Source organism: Nymphalis io, chromosome 1 (genome assembly GCF_905147045.1).
Source record: "Nymphalis io chromosome 1, ilAglIoxx1.1, whole genome shotgun sequence".
In the NCBI taxonomy this organism is placed as follows: Eukaryota; Metazoa; Arthropoda; class Insecta; order Lepidoptera; family Nymphalidae; genus Nymphalis; species Nymphalis io.
Genome location: NC_065888.1, coordinates 7,961,141 through 7,985,459, shown reverse-complemented (window position 1 = coordinate 7,985,459; position 24,319 = coordinate 7,961,141). Strand labels below are relative to the sequence as shown.

The window sequence follows — 24,319 nt, the reverse complement described above, 5'->3', positions numbered from 1 at the left end:
GGCACTTTTTAAATCAATTTGACTGAAATAGTTATATTTTGCAACTTTAGATATTATATTTTCTATATTTGGTAAAGGATATGCATCTAAAAGTGTAAATCTGTTGATAGTTTGAGAATAATCTACTAATAAGCGTTTTCGGTGTACTCCTCCAGTAACAAGGACTTGAGCACGCCAAGGTGAAATGCTAGGTTCAATAACTCCATCTGCTAGAAGATTTGAAATTTCAGTATCTATAAAATCGCTATCTGCTTTACTATATCGTCTAGATTTTACCGCCACGGGCTTAATATCCAGTGCCAAGTTAGTAAATAAAGACACAGGCGGAATAGATGCATTTATAACATCGCATATTTTTAAAGGCTCTCTATTACCTCCAAATTTAAGTTCTAATGTCGAATGATCTTTCAGTATTTCATGGCCTATAATGACATCCGCACAAAGATTGTGAATTATTAAGAGTTGACGTTGTTCATAGACATGGCAATCTAGTTTAACCGAAGCATAGCACATACCTTCTACGAATGATACATGTGCCAACGATGCTAAAGTAATTAGTCTGTTTGCAGGGTCGTATTTTTAGTTTCATTATTTCCACTAAATTTTTGTCTATAAAACTAACAGAGCTTCCTGTGTCTATTAATGCATCAGCGCGTATATTATTTATAAAAACTGGTATAGTAGCTTTTAGTAAACTATTAGACGACGCAGCTAAGAATTTTTTGTTTAAATTATAATTTACGTCTGAGTCTGTAGTTAGAGCATTTGCAGTTTGTTGTTTATTGCTTCGACAGACCTTAGCAAAATGACCTTGTTTAGAACACAGTTGACATGTCACTTTAAAGGCAGGACATTTTATTCTTTGGTGTATATTTCCACCGCAAAAGAAGCAGCGTCTTCGCTGTAAAGTGGATACAGCCACATTTGGATTCAAATCAGTCACATTATTTGAGGAAGCATTTAGTTGTAATGAATTTGTATTCCCAGTAATTATTTCTGAGCTTCGTTCTGCAGTTTCTAGTGATATAGCTTGATTTAAAGCCTCATCCAAAGTAATTGTATTGTTCTCCAAAAGACGTTCTCGAATTTTCTGAGATGTAATGCCAGCAATAAATGCTCGTCTAATTGTCTGCTGTTCATGTTCTTCGGCAGTAACATTTCGAAAGATACAGTCATAAGCCAAGAGTTTCAATGCTCTTGAATATTCAGAAATAGATTCTTCCGGACGCTGTTTTCTAGAAATTAGTACGTGTCGTGCTAGAATTTCATTAGATTTTATGTATATATTATAAAGTATTTTTATTGCATCTTCGTAAAATTTACAATCTCGAATATATGAAAAAATAGTTGGAGCTAAATGATTTACCAATAGCACAGCTTCATAGAATCAGGAGTATTAATAGTAATTTCTTCGGATAAAAAATTTATAAACGTAAACCGCCAATGCGTCCATTTTAAATCAGAATTTTTAGAACTCGGTTCTACATCAAATCTGTCAGGTCGGAGATAGCGAGACATCGTGGCTTGAGAAAAAGAATGTGTAGTATCGACAAAATTATCTTGAGACATATTTTAAGTTAATAAAATTGATACATAAAAGACAAAACCAAAAGGAAACTTGGCTTTTATTAACTCAAAGAATTGTACATAATAAGCTGACAATATGTAACATTTGACAGGATAAAAGAATAGTATCATTTCTTCATAAATTATACGTCAGATGTCACATCTGCACATACATTGTAATCTATGTTTGGATATGTGTTTTGAAAGTAAAAATATTTTCTGTCTTTAAATAGAAATACACAAATAATTTTATGTATTTACGTGTGGTATGAGATTTTATGGTATGCATTTATGGCAGCATAGATTAAACACTATTAGTTTGAGTGTCAATAGCCTATAATCTATATCATATAAATGTATAATATTCTGTGATGTTTTTATTATCTGCAACCTGCATTAGTGCTTTAAAACATTTTACAAGTTACAAGTACCTATTGTATTATGTTATTTCTATTTTTTATGTATTAACTAGAAGTTGAATATTCTCATCTACTGATTTTTGTAATGTTATTTTATATTTTCGTTATTGCTCTGTGATCATGTATATTTATTGTGAATAATGAAAATGGCTCTGAACATAAAAGAATTGTGTCGATTATGTGGAAAAAAGGATGAGTTTTCTAAGGATTTAAAAGATGAAAATAATAAAAATATACGCAAAATGATACATGACTTTATGCAAATATCTGTAAGTGTGATTCTATAACTGTTTTTTAGTATATAGAAAAAAAATGTTATTAAAGTTCTAGGATAATCTACTTTGTTTTAAATCTAAACAATATTTTATAGATATAGAAGGCAATTTATTCATAAAGTTAATATAGATATGTATCAATTATATAAGAATCTGAATGGATACTTAAAAAAATGGATTTTGATAAAAACAATACTCAACAAGACATTTTTAATTTCAGGTTGCTGAACATGATTCTTTACCTACTAGAGTGTGTCTAAATTGTGAAGAAAAGATGGTTTCTTTTCAGCTCTTTGTTTTTGAATGTTTTAAAATGCAAGAAACATTAAGAAAAATGTATTTAGACACATGTGAAAAGTACACAATAAAACTTGAGGAAGATATTGGACTTGATTTTAATGTACAACCAATTAAGTCAGAGGTACTTTAAATTATTAATTTAATTAATAAGAGCATATTCTTCAAAGCTTTTAATGTACTTAATATTTTATTTGGCTTTGCTTATGACTGAATATTCATTAGACTTAGCTTAATTTAAGGAGAAATTTACAGCAATAAATATATGAAAATATAATTAATATTAAATAGGAAATAACAAACAAAAACAATAAAATATATAATAATTTCAATAACAATTTTTTACAGGTTAAACATGAATTAACTGCTGACGATTTAGTGAGTAAGTATAAATAATTTTGTGTATTATTGTTTATAAATTACATATATTTGAAATTATAAAATATTTAACTTTTACTGTTTTCATTTATACAAGTATGTTTTGTATTTTGTTCAAAATATCAAATCATAAACTATGTTACTTATAAAGTAATTCTGAAAAATTGATGGATTTGATAAAAGCTTATTCCTTTTCATTTATAAATGAAGTTGTTTGGGCTCGAAGGACCATTGTTGGATTTGATGGCTGTCATAGTGGTGGTAAAAATAACGAACTATTGTATTATACTAACTATTCAACTATTGTATTATAAATTACAAAACACATTAATTAATGTGTATCAAATACAATTTCAGATGACAAGTGACCAGTGAATGATAAGGAGCGCCACCCACAGCACTTAGCATTCACGGTGAAGCGAAGCCGCAACAAACATAATATAATTATGTGTTTAATTTTGTAGGTGCGATCAATAATGACGAATCTATGTCAGGTTTTGAAGCTGAAGATTATGATAATAAAAATGAAAGTGATGATGATGAGGATATGAGTGACGCTATGACACTTGCAACACTAAAAGAACTAAAGGCGAAAAAGAGTAAAAGAAAAGTATTAAGTGAAACAGAGGAAATTGAACTCAAAAAAATATTAAAGAAATCCAATCTAAACATTAGAGATTTTGTTAAGTAAGTAACTAGCAAGTAAGTTTTCTAAATATTTATTATAATAAGTTTTTTTTTATATTATGATTTGAATATGAATGAGTTGAAAAAATTATTAGTCTTATAATTTATAAATATGTTTAATAATAAATTACATTTAAGGTTAGAATGTAGTGTATGTGAAGAAGCTGTGAAAACGTGGAGTGGATTAAGAGTTCATTATGCCAAAATCCACAAAAGTAAACCAGTGTTGTTTTGTATATGTGGCTTTATCATCAGGTCGAAAAGTGTTCTTTACAAACATGTGTCGGACCACAGGATAGAAAGCAGAAAATTAAAAAAGGATACAGAAGAATCCGAATCAGATAAACAGAATGAAAATAAATATTCAAGTTTAAATGTAACAGATTTTGTAAAGTATGAAATATTTTTATATGCTTTAAGTATTATAATGTGTAATGCTATTGACAATAATACATATCCGATTGATTGCAGTTTCACATGTTCGACATGTCAAAAGCAATGTAAGAGTTGGTATAATTTAAAATCACACTCTGAACGGGAGCACAAGATAACACCCGTTGTCAATTGTATTTGTGGTATTACTCTTAAGTCTAAATCGGTTTTATATAAACATGTACAAGATCACAAGAATCCTAATGTTATCTGGTAAGTGAACAACAGTTATTTTATTTTTACAAAAATTTATAGTACATTTTACGTATTAGGTTATTACGTATTATAAATGTCCATTGGTGCAGATTCTGTAGTTGTGGGCAAGCAATACAAATCTGATTTGAATATAAATCAAGTTAGAATCTCAATTCATAGAATTTTACAAATAAATTTCATATTTATTATCATCCAGCTAAGTTTTTGATAAGATTTAACAATAGTTAGTAATTGTGATTTGAAAAAGCGAGATGCTTACTTCGCAAATGCATCATGGATTTCAAGGAATATAGAGAATTTGACCCAAGAGTTAATAACAGTTTTGTTTTCAGCTGTGACAAATGTCCACGAATAACAAAAACAATAGCCGCCATGAACAAACATAAAATGAGACATGTGCCAAAGTCAGAACGAAAGTTTTGTTGTTCTTCCTGTGATAAAATATTCACTTCAAAAGACTCATTAAAATCTCATATGCGTGTACATATACCTATAGAAGAGAGGAAAATATATAGCTGTGAAATATGTGAGCTAAAGTAAGCGTAAGACATATTTAATTATTATATAATATATTTAATTATATGTAGTATAATTAACTGTTAGAGTTTATTTAACTGTTCTGCCCCTATGTAATTTGATAAGTATGAGTGATCAGGTTGTCTTGGCTTTGTATTAATATAGTTTAATAATTATAAATAAATACAAACAATATATATTTTCAAAGGCAAAGTTTCTTACTCTTTAATTGCTCCGTATGAGAATCGATCTCATTTAACGGGCCCTTTCGGCTAACGCCGTATGGTACCGGTAGAATATAATAGACTTATATCATCTTTATCATGCTTGGGTCAGCCTGCCTTGTGTCAACCCGGCCGCCTGCCGCATCAAACTACGAATTCCTTTACATACAGCTTACACACAGCACCAACTCCAAATAAATATGATGATGACTTCGTGTCAGGTTCACGACCCCGTCTGCGGCCACGTCGCACAAGCGCGTGGTGCACGACAAGATCAAGAGCTACGTGTGCGACTTGTGCGGGTACGCGTGCGGCACCAACGGCGAGCTGCGCCAGCACCGCGCCATCCACAGCGACGACAAGCCCTTCGTCTGTCGGAAGTGCTCCAAGCCGTGAGTATGCTCTTTGTTAATAACCAGTCTGCGAGTAGTAAAATTCCCAAAGTGCGTCATGCGGTAACCGCTGAGCGTATTTTGATCGAAATGCTAGCTCATTCTTAGCCTAACTTTAATCATTTAACAATTATTTGTATCACGTCAGTTTTGTTTGCTGTTTATATTTTGAAACGACTAGTGCAAAAGTCTGAATTATCTCTTAGATTCAAAACGTATTCGAATCTGAAGACGCACATGGACACGCACGAGGACACGTCGTACGCGTGCTACGTGTGCAACCGCGTGCTCAACAGTCGGCGCACGCTGCGCAAGCACCTGCTCGTGCACGAGGACAAGTGTCGCCACGTGTGCTCCTACTGCAATAAGGCTTTCAAGCGCCGGCAGACGCTCAAGGTAAGCTCTCCCGGCTGCAGTAATACTGAAAGCTATTATGATATTTGTATGTTATTTGCTTTAAGTAATTTTTACCTTCGTGGATTTAAACGTAACGTAGGAAATTCTTCGTCACATGAATTGAATTTTATATTGTTAGTGAAAAACCATATTGTTTATATCAGAAATATAACACCACAAATAAAATTGAAAATAAGCATGAAATAATTCGTTGTTGAAAATCTATAAGTAAAAAAACTGGGCAAATTGCTCTTTTTTGTTTTCGTTAATGTTAGAACGACATAATGATTATTATAATCATTCATTATTAGAAAAACAAATCATGCGTGCTATATTGTTTAATTTACCTTATATTTTAATACGCAGTATATATTGTAGTACAAAATAATATAAATTGAAATCTTTTAAACTGAAATTATTTATCGATACCTTTTTTTTAGTATCATCGACACTAATATTATAAATGTGAAAGTAACCTGTCTATCTGTTACGCTTCCACGGTTAAACCACTGAACTGATTTTGATGCAATGTTATATAAAGCAAGCTTGATCCCCAAGGAGACCCCCCCAACATGCGGGCGAAGTTGCGAGCAAAACTAGTTTTATATAATTAGGATTGTGGTCACCCTACACTGGGCGTACCCTACACCCTACATTATACTAAATGATGCGTTGTAGGTTCACATGTACACGCACACGGGCGACAAGCCGCTCACCTGCAAGTGGTGCGACGAGCGCTTCTCGTACGCGTCCACGCTGCGCTCGCACCGCCTGCGCTGTCATCCCGACAAAATGACGGTCCAATACTGCTCCTACAACACACACGTCTCCATGCAAGAGGTGATTAAAGGTTTCCTACTTGTAATCCACTATACCCATATTTAACAAAAACGTACTGACACATTATATTTTTTAGTTCACAGATTATATATTTTATTAATCAAATGTTACAGGGTTATCTGAAAAATGATGCAGTTCCCGCCAAAGCTGACGTGGAAGCGCTTTAATATATGTTTAATGTATTTAAATTACATTTCATTATTAGAAAAATATCTTTTATTATTTAATTGTTATACATATTATGTTCAAAATCCAAATAAAAATTATTTGTAAATTTAACTGGTTTTTTTATTATGTCATTTTAAGTGAGTATTTTATGCATTTAAAAAGTTAATACGATTTATTTAAAACACTGTTTTATTGCCTTAAAGTATCGATCAACTAGTTTAAATTATTTATTTTAATCGAGGAAATAGTATGAAAAATTGTCATTAAAATGATTTCAAAAGAAATGTTTAAAACATAGCACAACATAGCTTAATTCCCAATTAGTACACGATAGATAGAAATTAATTATCTCCTGTTTATTAATTGAATGATATGTAATTGCAATTTTAAATAACAAATTTAGAGTTTAAGTTAGCTTATTGATACTATACGTAACCTAACATTATCAGAATGCAGAGAGTAAAACATCTTATCCATACTAACTTAGCATGTACTTTTTGTTATATAATACATTATTATTATATGTACAATATTAAAAAATGGTATGTTTTAGTTGTTGATTTCTACAATATTTGTGTATTTGGTTGATTGGTAAAATTCAGAATATAAATTAACGTGTAAAATAAATTCCAATAATTCGATATAAATGCAAAAGCTTTTATTTTCAGGTGTTTGTTTCATTTCGTTCATTTCTCATTACCTATCTAAATAGTTGCAACATTTTAAACTGAATATGACTACAACAAAGACCGAACTATAGAATAACTTAAGATATAAATCTACTTGTCGAAATAATTTCACCAAATACAATTTCATCTTTTTGATAATAACTTAAATTTCTCAGTTGCTTTTAAAAATCCAAATATAACAATAAACAAGTCGTGCAAATCACAACCTAACTGTGTAAGTGCAGAAACAAAATGGCGGTTCTAAGATTCAAACTCAAACTCCTTAATCCCATATAGAAGAATTGCACTTAGTTATTAATTGTCAAATTAAAAACTACTACTTTAACGCTTTTTTATCAACGCTGTTGTTGGGATAAAGAAATCTCCTGACTATAAGATAATAGGTGTCTTCAATACTTCAGTTGGTCAGTGGATTTAAATATTTAAATGACTTTAAAGTATTCGCTAGTATATTTTATCCGGATAGCGACGCTAATTTTTTGTTATAAATGAACGCGCTTGACGAATGACACATTTTCTATGCACTTTATGCGAAGCATATAAAAGGTCTAAATGAAAGACATTTTTTATACGTAAAGTAAAGCTATTCGTATGTACCTATATTTTATATTAATAGATGAACATTGATGAACTTTTTTAAATACAGTTTATTATTACATATATCTTAGGCCATCCTAGGCGATTCCTATGAAAGAGAAATTAAAATTATATAATTTTAATATTTACTATGCATGCATGCAAGAGGTGCACAATTTTTTTCATAGAATGTCATTAAAAAAGTGTTCAATTTCGAACGACGAAACGATACAGGGTTTTTTTTAATAACTATTAACTGCCGTTGGAGTACGTTTCCTTTTGAATTTCAATATTCGTAAGTTGTTTGAGTGTGTATGTCTACAATATTTACAATAAAAATATAATTGAATATATGAATTAAATGTATATATACTCTTTATATTAGGCTCTCCCAGCTTTGTGGAAGTCCGTCTGGGTAGGTACCACCCACTCATCAGATATTCTACTAAAAAGCAATACTTATTGTATTGTTGTATTCCGGTTCGGAGGGTGAGTGAGCCAGTGTTATTACAGACACAAGGGACATAATATCTTAGTTCCCAAGGCTGGTGGCGCATTGGCGATGTAAGGAATGATTAATATTTCTTACATCACTAATATCTATGGGAGGTGCTGGTGACCGTTTATAACATAAAAAATATATATAAATTATCTAACTATAATAAAATGCTTTACCTCCTAGTCTAGCTTTCGTAAACAATTCTTCCTAATGTTCAACTTACGTTAGTTTGCCGATTCAATATTTATATAAAAGAATACTTAGCAGAAACATTCAAGAGAACCACTTATTTTATTGGATACTAGTTTCTGCCCGCGTCTGAGGGAGAAGTATTAGGTAACCTATATTAATTTAAATAAAATTTTATGACGATCGGTTGAATAGTTAAAATGTGAAAGCGCAATAAACAAAAAAAAATGTATATAAACAAACTACCTCACTTTCGCATTTATAATTTTAGTTCGGATCTTTTATGGATTATGTATTTACATATCGATTGTTTCGCCACATTGTTTTTATTTTTGATACTTTATACTCTTATTTATAGTTGATCGGTTACTGAATTACTTAACAATAACCTGAAGATATAACTTCTCTCTTGAAATCATACTTGCATCATCAAAGGCTTTCACTTTTTGTTACAAGCGTACACTTGAATCAATGAAACTAGAACGCTAGACTATTCGCAATATATAGTTAACCACGTGAACGGGAGAGTGAACTGAATGAGAAACTTCAAGTAATGTGAAAGAATATTGGTGGTGGATCCATGCAGAGATAAGGGTAGTCGTTCGTCAGGGAGTTGGCGCTTAGCCAACATCCAACCGTGCCGCACCCCCAACCCTCCATTTAGCAAATTACATAACGCCGTAAAAACGATACATTACGTCATGAGTTTTATTCTATAGTTTTTTTCAAGCCCTAAATATGTACTGTGCCTAGTATTTTCGCTTATTACAAACAAATTAACTTCTTTGTTAAGAGTAGGTAAATGTATATTTTTTCGTCTTCTCTATAATCATTTTAATCAAAATAATGATAGATTTCTCACAGTTTTATAAAAATAAGTTTATATTAATAAAGCCATTAGGGCCTGATACATTCTTTAGAATAGATTACATTTAGTAACCACAATAATTATGCTAATTGTGTTTAATATTATCTAAGTACCTATCGTAATTCGTAAAAAATAAATTAAATAAACAATCTTAATAAGTATATTTTTTTTTAATTGTAGTTTTTTTTTATTTACTTAACTTTATTTTTAAAAAGATTATGCCCATATTTATTGTGTTATGTACAATAAATATGGGCAAATAATAATGTCAGCAACTGTAGGTAAGTAGATAATCTACGCGTTACTTAAAAATAATTAGAATAATAAAAAGAAAACATTTAAATTCAAACATAAAAATAAATGACTAAGAGTGCTCATTGTAAATTAATAATTGTAACAGGTACTGAATAGTTAATTTGGAAGAATCGCATACATTTGTATTTGGCAGATTGTCTTTTTTTTATTGGCGCCGCTCGTTTATCAGCTCGGCAAGATCGCGTCTCTTTATTGCTTCACGTGCCGAACAAATCTCTGGAGACTATTGTTAGCCTGATTTAAAAAAAAACGACTTAGAAAATATTAAAAGTAAATATTTAATAATATTATCTTTTATAAAAAATACTTTGAACGAAAAAGGTAGTCTTACAAATTATATTTTTAAATATATTTTTTTTATTATTTAAAGAATTTAGGTACTAGGACTAGATTAGGTACGTCTACAATATTATCTATTCAAGCTTCATCTTCCATATTACCTACGTATGCAATTGATTGACATTACAATAGTAAAAAATATAAAACGTTTATTCATAAGTTCACTATCTAACCTGTGTGGTATAACTTAGAAGAAAGAAACTTTAAGCCTAGAAAACTTAAACGTAACAGCCTGTGGCCTTGAGTCCAGTCACGTTAAAGAAATCGTTGATATTACGGGCATGGAGTAAAACTAAGTAAAGATAGAGGAGTAGCGGGGGCGCAAGGACGCGGCGGGGCGAGGCGCGGGCAATCCGCCCTCAGTGCCACGGAGGCTGCAGACTGCGACGCCGCCCGCCCTGTTCGCGTTTTCAACCTGTCATAACAATTCTACACTAACTCATTGTTTTCTTCTTACTGACTTTCTTTAATATAAAAACAAAATTTAATCAAAAATATAATATTAATAAGTGATGTGCAAAAAACGGTTGTTGGCGATTTATTCTGTAAGACTGGATGATATTACTATCATTTTAGATGTAAGCTCGATTTAAGTTACTTACATATGTATTTTTATATGATTACTTATTTTATTACTATTTTAATATTATAATACTTTTAATTTACAGAATTATATACCAGAGTTTTTTAAATATATGTGAATACATTAAATATTACCATTTATAATATTATCAATGTAGGCTATATCAAACTATAGCCTATATTTACCTAATTTTTATGTAAGGAAATTTGAATATAATTGATAATTATTTTATATGCTATTTATTATTTGTATGCTTATCGTATATTAAGCAGTATGTAGATTAACAAACAATAATTATATATGTTTACTAGGCTTCTATATATAAAAGCTTATTACAACATTAGGTTTTCGAGATCTCTTTTCGGCTTCCTCGCTTTGATTTGAAGAGGGTCACCACTCAGATGGAGACTACAGCTTTCCAATTATATATGTTTTGGTTTAGAATGGACACCTTTTAAATCCTCATTATAAGTATTTTTGATTAAGTACTACTCTGGTAAAACAAAAAAAAGTCTATATAATATAAAGTAAATAATAAACATTATATAAAGTAAAAGTAACAGCCTGTTCGTTTGACGAAAAGGTTTGGAGGTAATTCCACCAGGCTACTCCGATGCGAATGGTGGAATATAATAAGAATATACACATGGAAGATTTTCATCTGACACATGCAGGTTTCCATATGATGTTTTCCTGCCAAGCAATATTTGATTTATAAACACAAATTAAGCACGTTAAAATTCATTGTTTTTCGCCTGGGTTTAAATCCGCAATTATCGGTTAAGACTTCCTCCCTGTTCTAGCCTTTGGGCTATATCGACTAAATAATCATGACTTTTATTAATTTACCATAATATAATATAGGTAAATGGATTGTTTTGGCAGGTGATGCCGTCCACCGTTTACCGTTGAAGCAGTGCCAAACAAACCTTGGACATTGAAAATCTTGTAATGACCAATACGTGATTTAATTATACAGATATGATTTATACAATGAACGTTGTGCCAATCTTGTTATTATTCTTTTCGATTATTGGAACCTGTTTTGGTGAAACAAAAGTAAATTTGACAAATGAAATAAATTTAGTGTCTACATCACAAACACCGACCACATTGTTACCCTCCGAGCTTACGCACTCTACTAACGCAAGCGTAAAGCTATTACAGACTACACTCAGTCAGCCACTCAGTCTAGCTGCTCTGACAACAAAAGAAAACGTTAAAACAACGAACGTTACTACTGAGAGCCCAACCACGATTCGCAAAGTAACAACTCCAGTGTACGATAGCACAAAAGGCTTGCTGAAAAGTGCAAGAAGGCAAAAGTTAAACACTACATCTAGTGCTCTTGGGAGTTCAGTACATACTTCAACGCGGCTACAAGATCGCCTAGGGGCTTTAGACTGCGATCTACCGGTATTGCCAAGAGAGTCACGTTTGTGGCGAGGCAATGAGACACACGAGCTTAATTTACCAGTCACCGTAAGTTTTAAAGCTCTTTTTAATTGTTATTAATGTATAATGTTAACTGTTTATGTGTTAAATGGCTTATTTTATTTTATCGTTTTATAACTATCTTCGTTAATCCAAACTTTTTTGTATCATAGTTTTACGATATAAAAGTAGGATCATATATGTATATGTAAAATAGATACCATTAACACAATATATATAAAAGCTTTGTACATAATAATTAATTGACATATTTTTAATAGGTGATTCAACTATTACCATAAAGATTAATTAAAGTAGGAAGGAACGAGGACAATGGGCGTTCTGTTTGTAAGAGGTCACTACCGACCATAGAGTATTTGCACTGGAAGAAATGTTAACTAGGTATTCCTCATACCGTCATTGCGCCACAAGTGAAGGGAAATAAGTTGTTATGACATTCGTTCCTTTAATCATACTGGCTCATTAACCCTTCAAACTGAATCACAACAATACAAAGTTTTACTGTAGACCTGTACAAATAACTTATGCTTATAAGCATAAAACGCTACCAACTGTAAATATTATTGTCTCAACAAGACATCATACGAAAAAACAGTATAATTATATTTGTTTAGTTGACAAAATAAAATTAGGTAGGTTGAATTTTTAGGGTAGGTATATTTAGTAGTATTAAAATTTTAAAGCGAAATTTAGGTAAAAACGGTTTTCTACCTCAATAATTTTAGACTTTAAAAGGAAAATGTCATGTCCTCCTTTAAGTTCATAGTTCTAAATGTGGTCTTTTAAGCTTAAGTAAATGCGCAGAATTTTAAGATATGTTTACATATCATAAGATATGTTACATATATGTATATAAATTCAACATTCATGTAAATTTTAATAATGCTTAAAAAAGTATTAACAAGTAGTTTGCAAGGTATGGATACCTAATTTTTCTGTTATTGTCTTACGATATTTTGGGTATTTGCCTAATTTTTATAAAGCAATTTATAAAGAGCCCAGAAACTAATCGACATTAATTTTGTATTCATGTCGATTAGTTTCTGGACGTCTATTACATCACAGTTTTAAATTTGTCGCTGGACCGACTAACTAAAATAAAATGTGTGATTTCGCTTAGATATAAGTTATTTATTATCATATTCTAACTTTAACATAATAATGCTACAAACATTATTTACGCATTAGAAAAATGCGTCATGAATAAAAGTAATTAAAAATAATAATAACAAAAATTAAATGTCCTTTATGATACAGTATTAAAATATATTTATAATAAGTTCATTTAAATATCAATTATGTATGCACGAGAATTGAAATTGATTACCCGCTTTTAAACGATATAATAGATTTTTTTTCTATTTTATATGTAAGTGTACTCTTATTTATCTACACATTGATCCTTTATAACAAAGTTTAATAAAGTTATAATAAGTACGAGGATTTATAACAATTATGCGCTACAAAATGAAATTAACATTGAACTTTAACATTAGCCAGAGACGGAGTATAAATAACAATATTATGTTGCCCACGCTCCTATTTATAAAACAAAATTGCATAAACATTATAAAATATGTATTTATATGTATATTACTTATATATATGGCGTTTCTAATGTGTGGTTAACTTTATCATGACAATTAATATTTGTGTAATTTTGTCGTATGGATGTCGGAGGAATGTATGAGCGGTCGTGAACGCGAGGAGGAGTGTTCTCCAGTTATCGTGTCATGGGAGGGATCTGCTGACATTCAAAGTGGTGATATCCTTATCGTCCGCATCGCATACTTTACTCCAGTTGATACTTCAGTTCACACCGATGGTGCAAATGAAACTACTGACACGAACTCTTCACACAACGACGATAGGTGGGTTCATACATATTAATAGAATATCTGTAACTCGAACAGAGGATTAGTCAGTGACCCGTAGCTGTCGCATGACGCTTTAAAGATTTATAAATATATTTATGATAATGTAAGAAGTATATTTAAATTTATTTATTTCATATTTTGAAATATATTAAATTTTAAAATCTTATCTAATTTTAAAGTCTTAATATAAAAAAAATATAGAGTCATATCACTATCTTTTTCGTTGTTCAAAAATATGTTTTTTATAGATCACACCATACTATACTTCAACCTGCAGTGTATCAGGTAACGCGGCAAGGTCATGAACACTGCGATGTGTCGGATGGGATGTTGCTTGACATTACACCACTTGACGAGAAAGCTGCGAAAATTTTCACACTTTACGATAAGGATCTCACAGAAGGGGTGAATTTGTTAATAGGTAAGTAAGTTAGACGGTGTACCATGAAGTTATATTGTTTTGCACAACTTACATTTTCATATTATGCATAAGTTTCAAATTTCAGTGTGACAGGAATCTGAATTACAATTAAGCAACCATCTAAATTTTTATTTCAAAAATATAAATTGGCTTTATTAAATAATATTTATTGATATTGATAACTTATATTACTATTAATTAAAAAACTGATATTACTATTAATTTAAAAAATGTGTGAGAGTGTGAGTGTGTAGCTATCATCAGGCGATAGTAATACTTACTTACTTTAATACTTTTATTGTACATCACACCACAAAAAGAAAAATACAAAACATGTATATTGCCTAAATAAATATAGTATTAATAATAATATTTTTTTTTAGTTGTTTCCGAAAACTGGGGATCCCATTGCGTCCGATTAAAAGTAACCGTAAAATCTGATAACTGCGGCGAATCTCAGGACTGTTCTGGAAAAGGGGTTTGCTATACTAATGTTTCTATGGTAAGTTAATAAATCATCATGTGTTTCATGGGTCTTCATTTATCATAATACTATGAGAACATTTATAAATGTCTACTATAGGAAGGTTACGAGTGCCAGTGTTGCCTAGGATACGTTGGGCCGCATTGTGAAGACAGGGACGTGTGCTATCCTTCACCATGTTTGAATAATGGCATATGTGTCGACCTCACGCAACCTCTAAATGGCGCAAACTATCATTGTTTATGTCCATATGGTAAATATCCCTCGATAAAATATTTTTGAAGTTATACACACAGCTATATTGTATCGTAACATTCTTTAGACAGACAAATCTCGTAGCAAGGTTAAATTTTGCTTTTATAGATGGTCTTACTTCATAAAAGTTTATGTAAACGTTACTTTCCTAACCATCGTTATATTAACAAAAGCGTAGGAATTAACAAACTTTAAGGGCATCTGAGCACATTAAAAGCGATTGGGTGTAGCTGTAATTTTACCGATTGTAGCTTTTAGATACAAATTATTACCTTATAAAATGCTTTGGAATAGATGTAGGGTATACTTCAGATTGTTTTTAAATTGGTTTAAGAAATTGTATGTTTGATATAAATATTATTTCAAATGGTACATATGAATATAGTAGATGGAAGCAACAGTCATCGAACGTCCGTAGTTTTTCCATTTTCAATAGTTATATATATTTATAATTCTTCATTTGTATTGGAATTTGGAAAAATATTTTATTCAATTTAATAAAAAAAGCTATAAAATTTATTTAATAGTAAGTTAAAACTTTCAATTAATTAAAAATAATGTGACGTAATCAAAGAATTGTACACATAATGCGTTCTTGCATAATCGTACACCCAATTACCTACTCGGTACCCTTAAAAGGTTTACTTGTATTCGAATAGCACCAATAAATTTATTTTTGTCCATATTAAGCTGAACGTTAATTTTATCAATTCATTCTGGGATCGAATTATCTTTAATTAGAGCTTTTATTTTGTTTTCACTATGTTTTCGTATTAAATTACAAATTGAAATATCCAATTAAAATAATTTATTTTTGTTATAACACAATAAGAAAAAAAAATTGAATAAAAATATAATTTTATTTAGGTTTTACTGGAAGAAAATGCGAAAAAGATCCATGCTATTCAGGTCCTTGTATCAATGGTGGATCGTGTATGAGTATGGCGATGAATGGATCTACAACTTTCCACTGCGCATGCACTGAACAGTGGACAGGATCTAACTGCGAACTTCCCGTTACCGGAGGCGCATGCGCATCTAACCCGTGCAATAAGGGTATTTGTGTTGAACAAATTGATAATGAAATAAAGGAACAGAAATATCGCTGCTTCTGTAAGCCAGGTAAGTTGGATTATTTACAAAAAGTATTATTTTTTCCACGTCTATTTAATAATTAATTATTAAATTACTATATTAAGTAAAATTTAGTATCATTAAAAGAAATGCAATGTGTTTATTTAATCTGTTTTACTCAATCTAAAAATAATGTTGCATTCATATCGGTGTTAAGTATAGAAGCTGTTGGATGGATTAACAAATAATAGAACAGTTATGCTTATTATAACTTATTTACTAGGCTTTTACATTACATAAAACAAAACCCTTTTCGTCCGATTTGATTAGATAATACAATAGAGGTGATCTTAAAAAACAAGTACGGTATCTGACAATGGACGCGGGTAGATCTCATAACAAAGGTGGTTCCTTAGATATCTATTTGTGGAGCTCATAACCACCCATCCTTATCAGTCAGTCAGTAAGTCAGTAACAGCCTGTAAATGTCCCACTGCTGGGCTAAGGCCTCCTCTCACTTTTGAGGAGAAGGTTTGGAGCTTATTCCACCACGCTGCTCCAATGCGGATTGGTGGAATACACATGTGGCAGAATTTCGATGAAATTAGACACATGCAGGTTTCCTCACGATGTTTTCCTTCACCGAAAAGCACGAGATGAATTATAAACAGAAATTAAGCACATGAAAATTCAGAGGTGCTTGCCCGGGTTTGAACCCACGTTCATCGGTTAAGATTCACGCGTTCTTACCACTGGGCTATCTCGACTTTTTTTCCCATCCTTATAAAATTTATCAATTTTTCTCAAAGCGCATCCTTAAAATATATTTGTGCTAGAATAAATACGTCTTATGCTAAAGAATAGCTGCTGTTGTAGGAGATTTCCTGTATTATTATAATTATTTGCATTCATTTCATCGCTCCAATATTGTATCGTAATTTTAAAACTACTTAGTTTCTACGGAGGAGAGTTAAAAAATGGCAATATGCCAAAAACACAATAAGAAAGCTTCATATCGATTGAACGTGGAGGGTGAACAGAATATTGGACGGTGGAATTATGAACTTAAGAACAATTTGAATAATTGTCTATTAAAATTTTAAATAAACTCTGAATACTATGCATTTCCATTTTATATTTATTTCATTACAAGTACTTGAATAGTTAAAATACAAATATACGACATTCAAATGAAGACAATTTTAGGAAGATTGAAATCTTCACTACGAAATATATGGCTCCCTTATTTTCATTTAACTTCATCTATAAAAATTAGCATTTAATAATTTAATTAATAAAATAACTAAAACTGACACCCCATAAAATTCGCATAAAACAAAAAATAATACAACCAAATTGAGAACCTCCTCCTTTTTTTGAAGTCGGTTTATAAATAAGAGATTATATAAAATCTCTTTATATGCTTAAACGTATTTTACTTATAAACGTACTCATCCTTATTTACGTATTCATCCCAAAAAACTGTTTGCCCTCATTCTTCATAAATTTTCTTTGCTGGCGGAAAAACAACTGTCTTGATTAATTCACCCCAGTCTGTTTAGTAATGGTAAAAACATTTTTGCATATATATATTGTCGGAGGGTAAAACTGTATGTACGTACGGTACGGTGTTTCATACCTAAGATGACAACATCTATTCTAGCCGTTCATGAAACGATAATTAACACTTTAAAAAATCACTACAACTATCAAAACTTGCAGACTGATATTGGTAATCATGTTGTTATTTATAGGTAAATATATGTGTAGGTAAATAAGAAAGAAAGTATGTAAAATGTTTTGTGATATTTTTATTACTTTTGTTAATAAATTTGTCTAAAATGTTACTTTAAAAGACGTTTAATGAAGAGTTAAGCAGAAAGAGTTACTGGGCAACCTTCCAAAAGCGTTTCATATTAATCACGAAAATAATATTGCTCCCCGGATCTTTGTCGGTTTGACTGTAATTGACCAAGTTTGAACAATTTATTACACCGTCATATCCTGACCTTTTTGCTTTCCGTGGTCTTATTGTCCAATATTATTTTCAAATGATCACATACAAACAGTACTGGTTTGATTTGCACTGATATTGGGTTTCCTAAGATTAATATTTTGAAAGAGATTTAAAGGAGTAGTGGTTTAAGCTTAAAAAGGATTTCACATTCAGAATCCGTCCGTCAGCTTCTTATTTGGTCATCATGTTACGTGCAAAATATGGTGAAAAACACTTCAAACCAACCAACTAAGAAGTATTGTTAATAAAGTTAATCAATTTTAGTAGAAGTAGTAGTAAGTAAATATGTATAGGTACGGTAACTCTAATAATCATGACCAGTCCACAGTACCCGAAGACATAAATTTATATAAAACATACAACATGTAGGTATGTATACGATATGGTGAATTTATATATGTTATGTCTGTATGTGTGTAAGTGTACTTCGCTTTACTTGACGGTTTTCAAAACTATGCTCAAGTTAAAACTACAGACAAAAGTTGATAACACTTGGTATCTTTATACCCTCAATCTCTGTTTGTATTGTCTGTACATGCTTTACGCGGACTTCACTAAATGTATATCAATTAAACTTCGCGTGGAATACTCATCTATGGCGAAATGAAATGTTAAATTTTAATACGAATAAAGTCCTATTACTATCCAGTAATAGGTTTAGTTTTTTAGGACATGTGGACTGTAAAAAAAACATGATCTCAATTACGGCCAAGCTTTTAGTCTACCTTTTCCGCTTTTAGCTTTGCAATTCTAACATAATGTGTTTACATAGAGCGCTTTTATGGGCTTCTGTATTAAGCCGCGATACCCGAGCCTGAGATATCAAGTCTCATGGGTTTTATTTATGGCGTAGTTGCCTTAAATGTTATATTTTCGCTATAACTTCTAGGTTTTCCGTTTTTATAAACTTAACGACTAACTTATCTTTATATATAATAATAATATAAATATTTTTACTATATATATATATATATATATATATATATATATATATATATATATATATATATATATATATATATATATGTTATATACTCTTGTTCTTACGATAATAGATTTAAATATATGAATATGACCTTCTCAAAAAAGGGAGAGGAGGCCTTAGCCCAGCAGTGGGACATTAACAGGCTGTTACTGTATGAATATGATAAGTTAGCTAGGTATTAAAGTTAACCGATTAAAAATTGTTAAGATATATATTATTTATGAATTAATTTAAAACTGGCCGTTTAACATATTTGTTATATAATATAAAAAAAAACTTTTTCCAAGTTTTTACAGCTAAAACATTTCTTATTTAAAAAGTCTATATTTATCACTGGGATAGTAAAATATGAATGTGTATTATCTATTTACGAATAAAACCAGAACGTATTATTTAGGATATACAGGCGACCAATGCGAGTTGGAATACAATGAATGTGAATCGTCACCTTGTGTGAACGGCGGCACGTGCACCGACCGAGTCGGCGCATTTGAATGTTCATGTGGACGCGGTTATACAGGCGACACGTGCCAGTTGAAGGTAATTAAAACTCTAAATCTAATCTAAATATAAGGCGTGCTTTCTGGCATCCATTAATCTTCAAACTATTTTAAGTACACAGGTTAATTCTAAACGATGTTCAATTGTTTAAAGCTCATGTTATAAAACATTAAAAACCATAAATACTGAATGATTATTGAAAGTCTAGACATATATAATATTTGTGAGTTCATCTGACATATTAAAATCAATCAATCATATATTATAATAAAAATGGCTACGTAATATATGCATTTAAAAGTAAAACGATGACATTCAAAAGGGTATTTAGTATTAAAATAAGGTTTATTGCAAATACTCATTAATATAAATTAGAAGTAAAAATCTATCGCAGTTATATTAAAATAATGTAAGCTGAATTTAATGAACGCCTTATACACTTATTGTTTAGAAATATTTCTATATATAGGTTGATCTATGTTCTCCTAATCCGTGTCCTGCACAACGCTACTGCACGGACCATGGAAATAGTTATTCTTGCGAATGTCCCAGTGGTTTTGTTGGAGAAGAATGCCATATACCAGCTACATCGGTAAGGTTTACGTGAATTTTTTTACCGCGATACTTAATTGCATGGTAATTAAGAAAAATATTAATTTGTATGTCAAGAGTTTATTTTCACTAAAACTGTGTCGCATTGCCTATAACTGTTACAATTTTAATTTCATTTAACAACTCAACTCAAGCGCAATTCGCTTTTCGTTTTGCAAAATAATATTAGTTATAATTTTGCGAATTTATAAAATATTTCATGAGGAAATGAATGTTTAGCAAAGTTTTATTTCATTATGTACCAGTCCAATGTAATTAAACACAATATCATATATGTGTTTCTGTATTAGAATTGTTGTTTTACAATAACTCAAAATCAAAGCACGTTAGAAATCGAATACCCTTACGACTGAGAGTTCCACACGCCACAGCGCCCACGTTTAATATCATTATTGCTTACTTGATTGTCTATTAGTTAATAAGAGGGCTTTCACGCAATAATTCAGCGTATAAAGCTCTCTCAGAATACTGATATATAAACATGATTATTCCATACTTACAAATACTAATACATTTTACAGTCAATGTATTTTATAAAGATATCAAGTTTAGTAAAGCCAAATGTCTCTCACATTTGGCTTTACTATTCGGCATTAAACCATAACGTACTATTTACTACACAGGCTTGCGATAATAATCCTTGTGCTCATGGCGGTACGTGTTGGAGTGGCGTGGATTCCTTCTACTGTTCCTGCAGGCCAGGATATACTGGGAGACTTTGTGAAGGTTTAAATTACTTTATATATTTATTTTGTGTAATGATAATTCAAAACTAGTTTTCCCAAAGTGCGTATTGAATGCTCCTATTGTATTCCCTTTAACTTAACGGTCTCGGTAATTTAATAAGTTAGATTTAAAATGAAACACTTAAACCTTTCCGTAGTAATTATATAATAGTGTTGTTAAGAAGAGGCATCTTGCGGACCGGCAAGGCGTTGACGGCTAGTACAGAACATTCTTCCCGACTGTACTGGCCGTCGTCGCGTTTGGACTCTACTACCACTTACCATCAGGTGGAGTAGAGTCATTTGCCATCCCGGACATATATAAAAAAAAAGACTTAAGAAAATCGTTTCTAACAATAATAGATGAAAATTGTTCGAGTAGAAATATTTTCTATATTTCAGGTTTTTTTTTCATATATGAGTTTGCCAGAAATAAAATAGAATATAGAAAAAATTAAAAGCAACGTTCAGCAACTTAATCGCGTCTGTATTGAAATCGCATGACGTGTTTACTTTTTGTTATTTAGCTTAAGTGTTCTTGATATTAATATTATATTTTTATTAATATAATATTTTACAACTATTTGTAATTACAGGCACAAGGGGCATTATATCTTAGTTTACAAGGTTGGTGGCGCATTGGTGATGTAAGCGATGGTTAACATTTCTTACAATGCCAATGTCTATGGGCGTTGGTGACTACTTACCATCCGGTGGCCCATATGCTCAATACATTTCAATTTTTAAATTCAATGTAAAAATATCTTATATAAGCGACTACACCAGAAGTTATTAAACTTTCATATGAAACTGCAACAATAATAGCAATAACGGAAACTTTCAGAGGACTTCATTCTAGAATCGGTTGTGGATGGTGAGAGTGAGTTAGGAGCGGCCTCCCGCGGTAGCGGTGGTTCTGTGCGCGAACTGCACCTGCCGCTCGGTCTCTACCACGACCGTCTGCACAATGTCTACATCGCGGCGGGAACCCTCGGTGCGGCTATAGCTATTGTTGGTGTTGTGGTAAGAAGAACGGAAGATTATATTATAGATATACAAGAGTTATTTAGTGCAATCTTAAAATATTGCAATCAAGTTCTGAAATGCTAAAATGTATATTTTTTTATTCATGAATTAATATTTAATAGTATAGTTAGTTTGGTTGAAAAACTTGACAATACTAGTAGGTACTACTCTTCTAATATATTATTCATATTATTATGCTATTTTTAAGTAAGCCTTCAAATAATTATTAACATTTTTTTTTAATATTATTTAGCAGTTCTTCCGGCGAAAGTTAAACATGAATTTTCTCCTCGAACTGAAACGTATATTTTATGTATCGAATATTTTTTAGATGTTTAATTTTTCCTTGATATAATATCACTTCAGGTGACAGCATGTCACTGTCGAGTCAACAAGACATACTCACGTCTGCTATCCCGCTTGTCCCGCGCGTCGGAAGCGGGTCCGCCGCACCACTGGCTGCAGGACAAGCGCGCCCCATCTGCACCCTTTCACCCGCCCGCCGCGCTCGACACCACCGACATGTACTACACCCTCGACTTCAGTGATAGCCAGAGCTCCCCGCTTATACAATAGCCATCACTTGCGAACTGTTCCGACGGGGAACGGTTCAAAATACAAATATAAATGTCAAACGGTCGGAGAATTGGATTTGACGTTTCGACATAAAGCAATAATTCGATGGTCGTTTGGAATATTTTAATGTTTAAAATCATTCGAGCCATTAGATAGGCTCCATTCAATGTACAAGATGGAAATTCTAAAAACATGTTATAGATGTGAAATATTTTGAAGTCCTATAAATGTTAGTGCTGATATGTTTTTAAGAGCAATATCTACACGAACCTTTAAATGAACCGACAGTAAAGTTATTATTTTAGTCTGTGATTATAGTAATCATGCTACATAAAAGCTCAATAAATTGTTGCTTGAAATGCTTCTAGCGATGTAGCGAAGCCATTAATATGGAGTGAGCTTGTGTGTGAGTAGAGTGGAGCTTGAAAATATAAGGATAGAACGTTCTGACTTTGATGTAATTTTAGAATATTTAGCAAATTAATTTACGATTTAAATGAAAGTTCTTTTCAATATGTGTCGTGTTCGACTTTTACATATATTTTTAATGTAAAACACATAAGTATTTTAACATTTTTAAGTACAGGCTTCGACGTACGATAACAACCTTTAGTAATAGAGCTGCTTATGAGATTAAAATCAAAATTCCATAGAACTAATGAGTGCAAAGTTTAATAGTTTATTCTTGTGATTTGTAATAGAGAGGTGGAATATAATTAATAAGTAAAATACATGTCTAGTTCTGTTTTGTTTTTCTTATATTCGTTTATTATTAATGGACAATTGAAGTGCCTGCATAATACTGAAATATTTGGGCTTATCGCACCTAAATATTGTATGTGTTTATATACGTAGACGGTGGTACAGATATTTGTGTACATCTTAGTAACTGTCCACTAAGAACGCACAAAGTATATATTACATCGTAATATAATAGTTAAAAGATATTAAAGATTGATAATTTTTTATATTTTCTATGTAAAAATCGATTCATCTTTGAAAATGATTTCTTAGTGGATAGTAATCGAAACGAAATGACTGACCTTCAGCATAGATGCTTTTACTGAACTTATCTTAAAATCTTTTTCAGGTTTTCTTCTTAGTCTAGATTTAAGAAAATTCTACCTTTTTCTTTATTCACTCATAGATTCCAAAGAATAGATCAGATTTGTCAAATATCTTCATCTTTATGCTTTTGTGGACTAAAGCTTATTAAATTTGCGATAATTGTTGTTGTAAATCGTAATGAATAAAGTTTATTAAACGAAAAACTTTAGTATGATTAGTAGATATATTTTTTCATCCATAGTAAACTAATTAAAATAAACAATAGGCGCTCATGATAATTTTTACCTTATGATATATTTATTACCTATTTAATGACATTTAATGTAATTTAATCATTTTATTTTTTTATTCGATTATATCATGATTTACTTTTTAAGAA

General features: G+C 31.1%; 2 protein-coding genes across 4 annotated transcripts; both read left to right on the top strand.

The window, feature by feature from the left end:
* The first annotated feature begins 1,984 nt into the window (after positions 1–1,984).
* LOC126779582 (zinc finger protein 43-like) lies at positions 1,985–6,896 on the top strand. 2 transcript variants are annotated; one of them, XM_050503817.1, is made up of 11 exons: positions 1,985–2,254; positions 2,481–2,681; positions 2,906–2,939; positions 3,400–3,622; positions 3,878–4,015; positions 4,094–4,267; positions 4,603–4,806; positions 5,232–5,402; positions 5,609–5,798; positions 6,477–6,638; positions 6,752–6,896. In XM_050503817.1, exons 1-11 carry the CDS (start codon positions 2,126–2,128, stop codon positions 6,803–6,805), a joined length of 1,680 nt encoding a protein of 559 aa, XP_050359774.1. In that variant the 5' UTR covers positions 1,985–2,125; the 3' UTR covers positions 6,806–6,896. The 2 variants fall into 2 exon arrangements, with proteins under 2 accessions (XP_050359774.1, XP_050359698.1); XM_050503741.1 differs by having other exon boundaries at positions 1,986–2,254; positions 3,761–4,015.
* A 3,767-nt stretch (positions 6,897–10,663) lies between these two features.
* On the top strand, positions 10,664–24,088 carry LOC126779271 (neurogenic locus Notch protein). 2 transcript variants are annotated; one of them, XM_050503309.1, is made up of 12 exons: positions 10,664–10,826; positions 11,750–12,346; positions 14,000–14,190; positions 14,445–14,617; positions 15,001–15,119; positions 15,201–15,354; positions 16,224–16,478; positions 19,830–19,972; positions 20,403–20,525; positions 21,169–21,271; positions 22,115–22,293; positions 22,663–24,088. In XM_050503309.1, exons 2-12 carry the CDS (start codon positions 11,846–11,848, stop codon positions 22,870–22,872), a joined length of 2,151 nt encoding a protein of 716 aa, XP_050359266.1. In that variant the 5' UTR covers positions 10,664–10,826; positions 11,750–11,845; the 3' UTR covers positions 22,873–24,088. The 2 variants fall into 2 exon arrangements, with proteins under 2 accessions (XP_050359266.1, XP_050359208.1); XM_050503251.1 differs by having other exon boundaries at positions 10,664–10,859.
* Positions 24,089–24,319: the final 231 nt, after the last annotated feature.

What these genes read in the sequence shown, in the direction of transcription:
- LOC126779271 (XM_050503309.1), top strand. Translation starts at nt 11,846, where the DNA reads ATGATTTATACAATGAACGTTGTGCCAATCTTGTTATTATTCTTTTCG. An exon ending in TCGCTGCTTCTGTAAGCCAG is followed by an intron (nt 16,479 to 19,829) that starts GTAAGTTGGATT and finishes CGTATTATTTAG; the next exon opens with GATATACAGGCGACCAATGC. An exon ending in TAGCTATTGTTGGTGTTGTG is followed by an intron (nt 22,294 to 22,662) that starts GTAAGAAGAACG and finishes ATATCACTTCAG; the next exon opens with GTGACAGCATGTCACTGTCG.
- LOC126779582 (XM_050503741.1), top strand. Translation starts at nt 2,126, where the DNA reads ATGAAAATGGCTCTGAACATAAAAGAATTGTGTCGATTATGTGGAAAA. An exon ending in TGTGAAATATGTGAGCTAAA is followed by an intron (nt 4,807 to 5,231) that starts GTAAGCGTAAGA and finishes ACTTCGTGTCAG; the next exon opens with GTTCACGACCCCGTCTGCGG. An exon ending in CACACGTCTCCATGCAAGAG is followed by an intron (nt 6,639 to 6,751) that starts GTGATTAAAGGT and finishes CAAATGTTACAG; the next exon opens with GGTTATCTGAAAAATGATGC.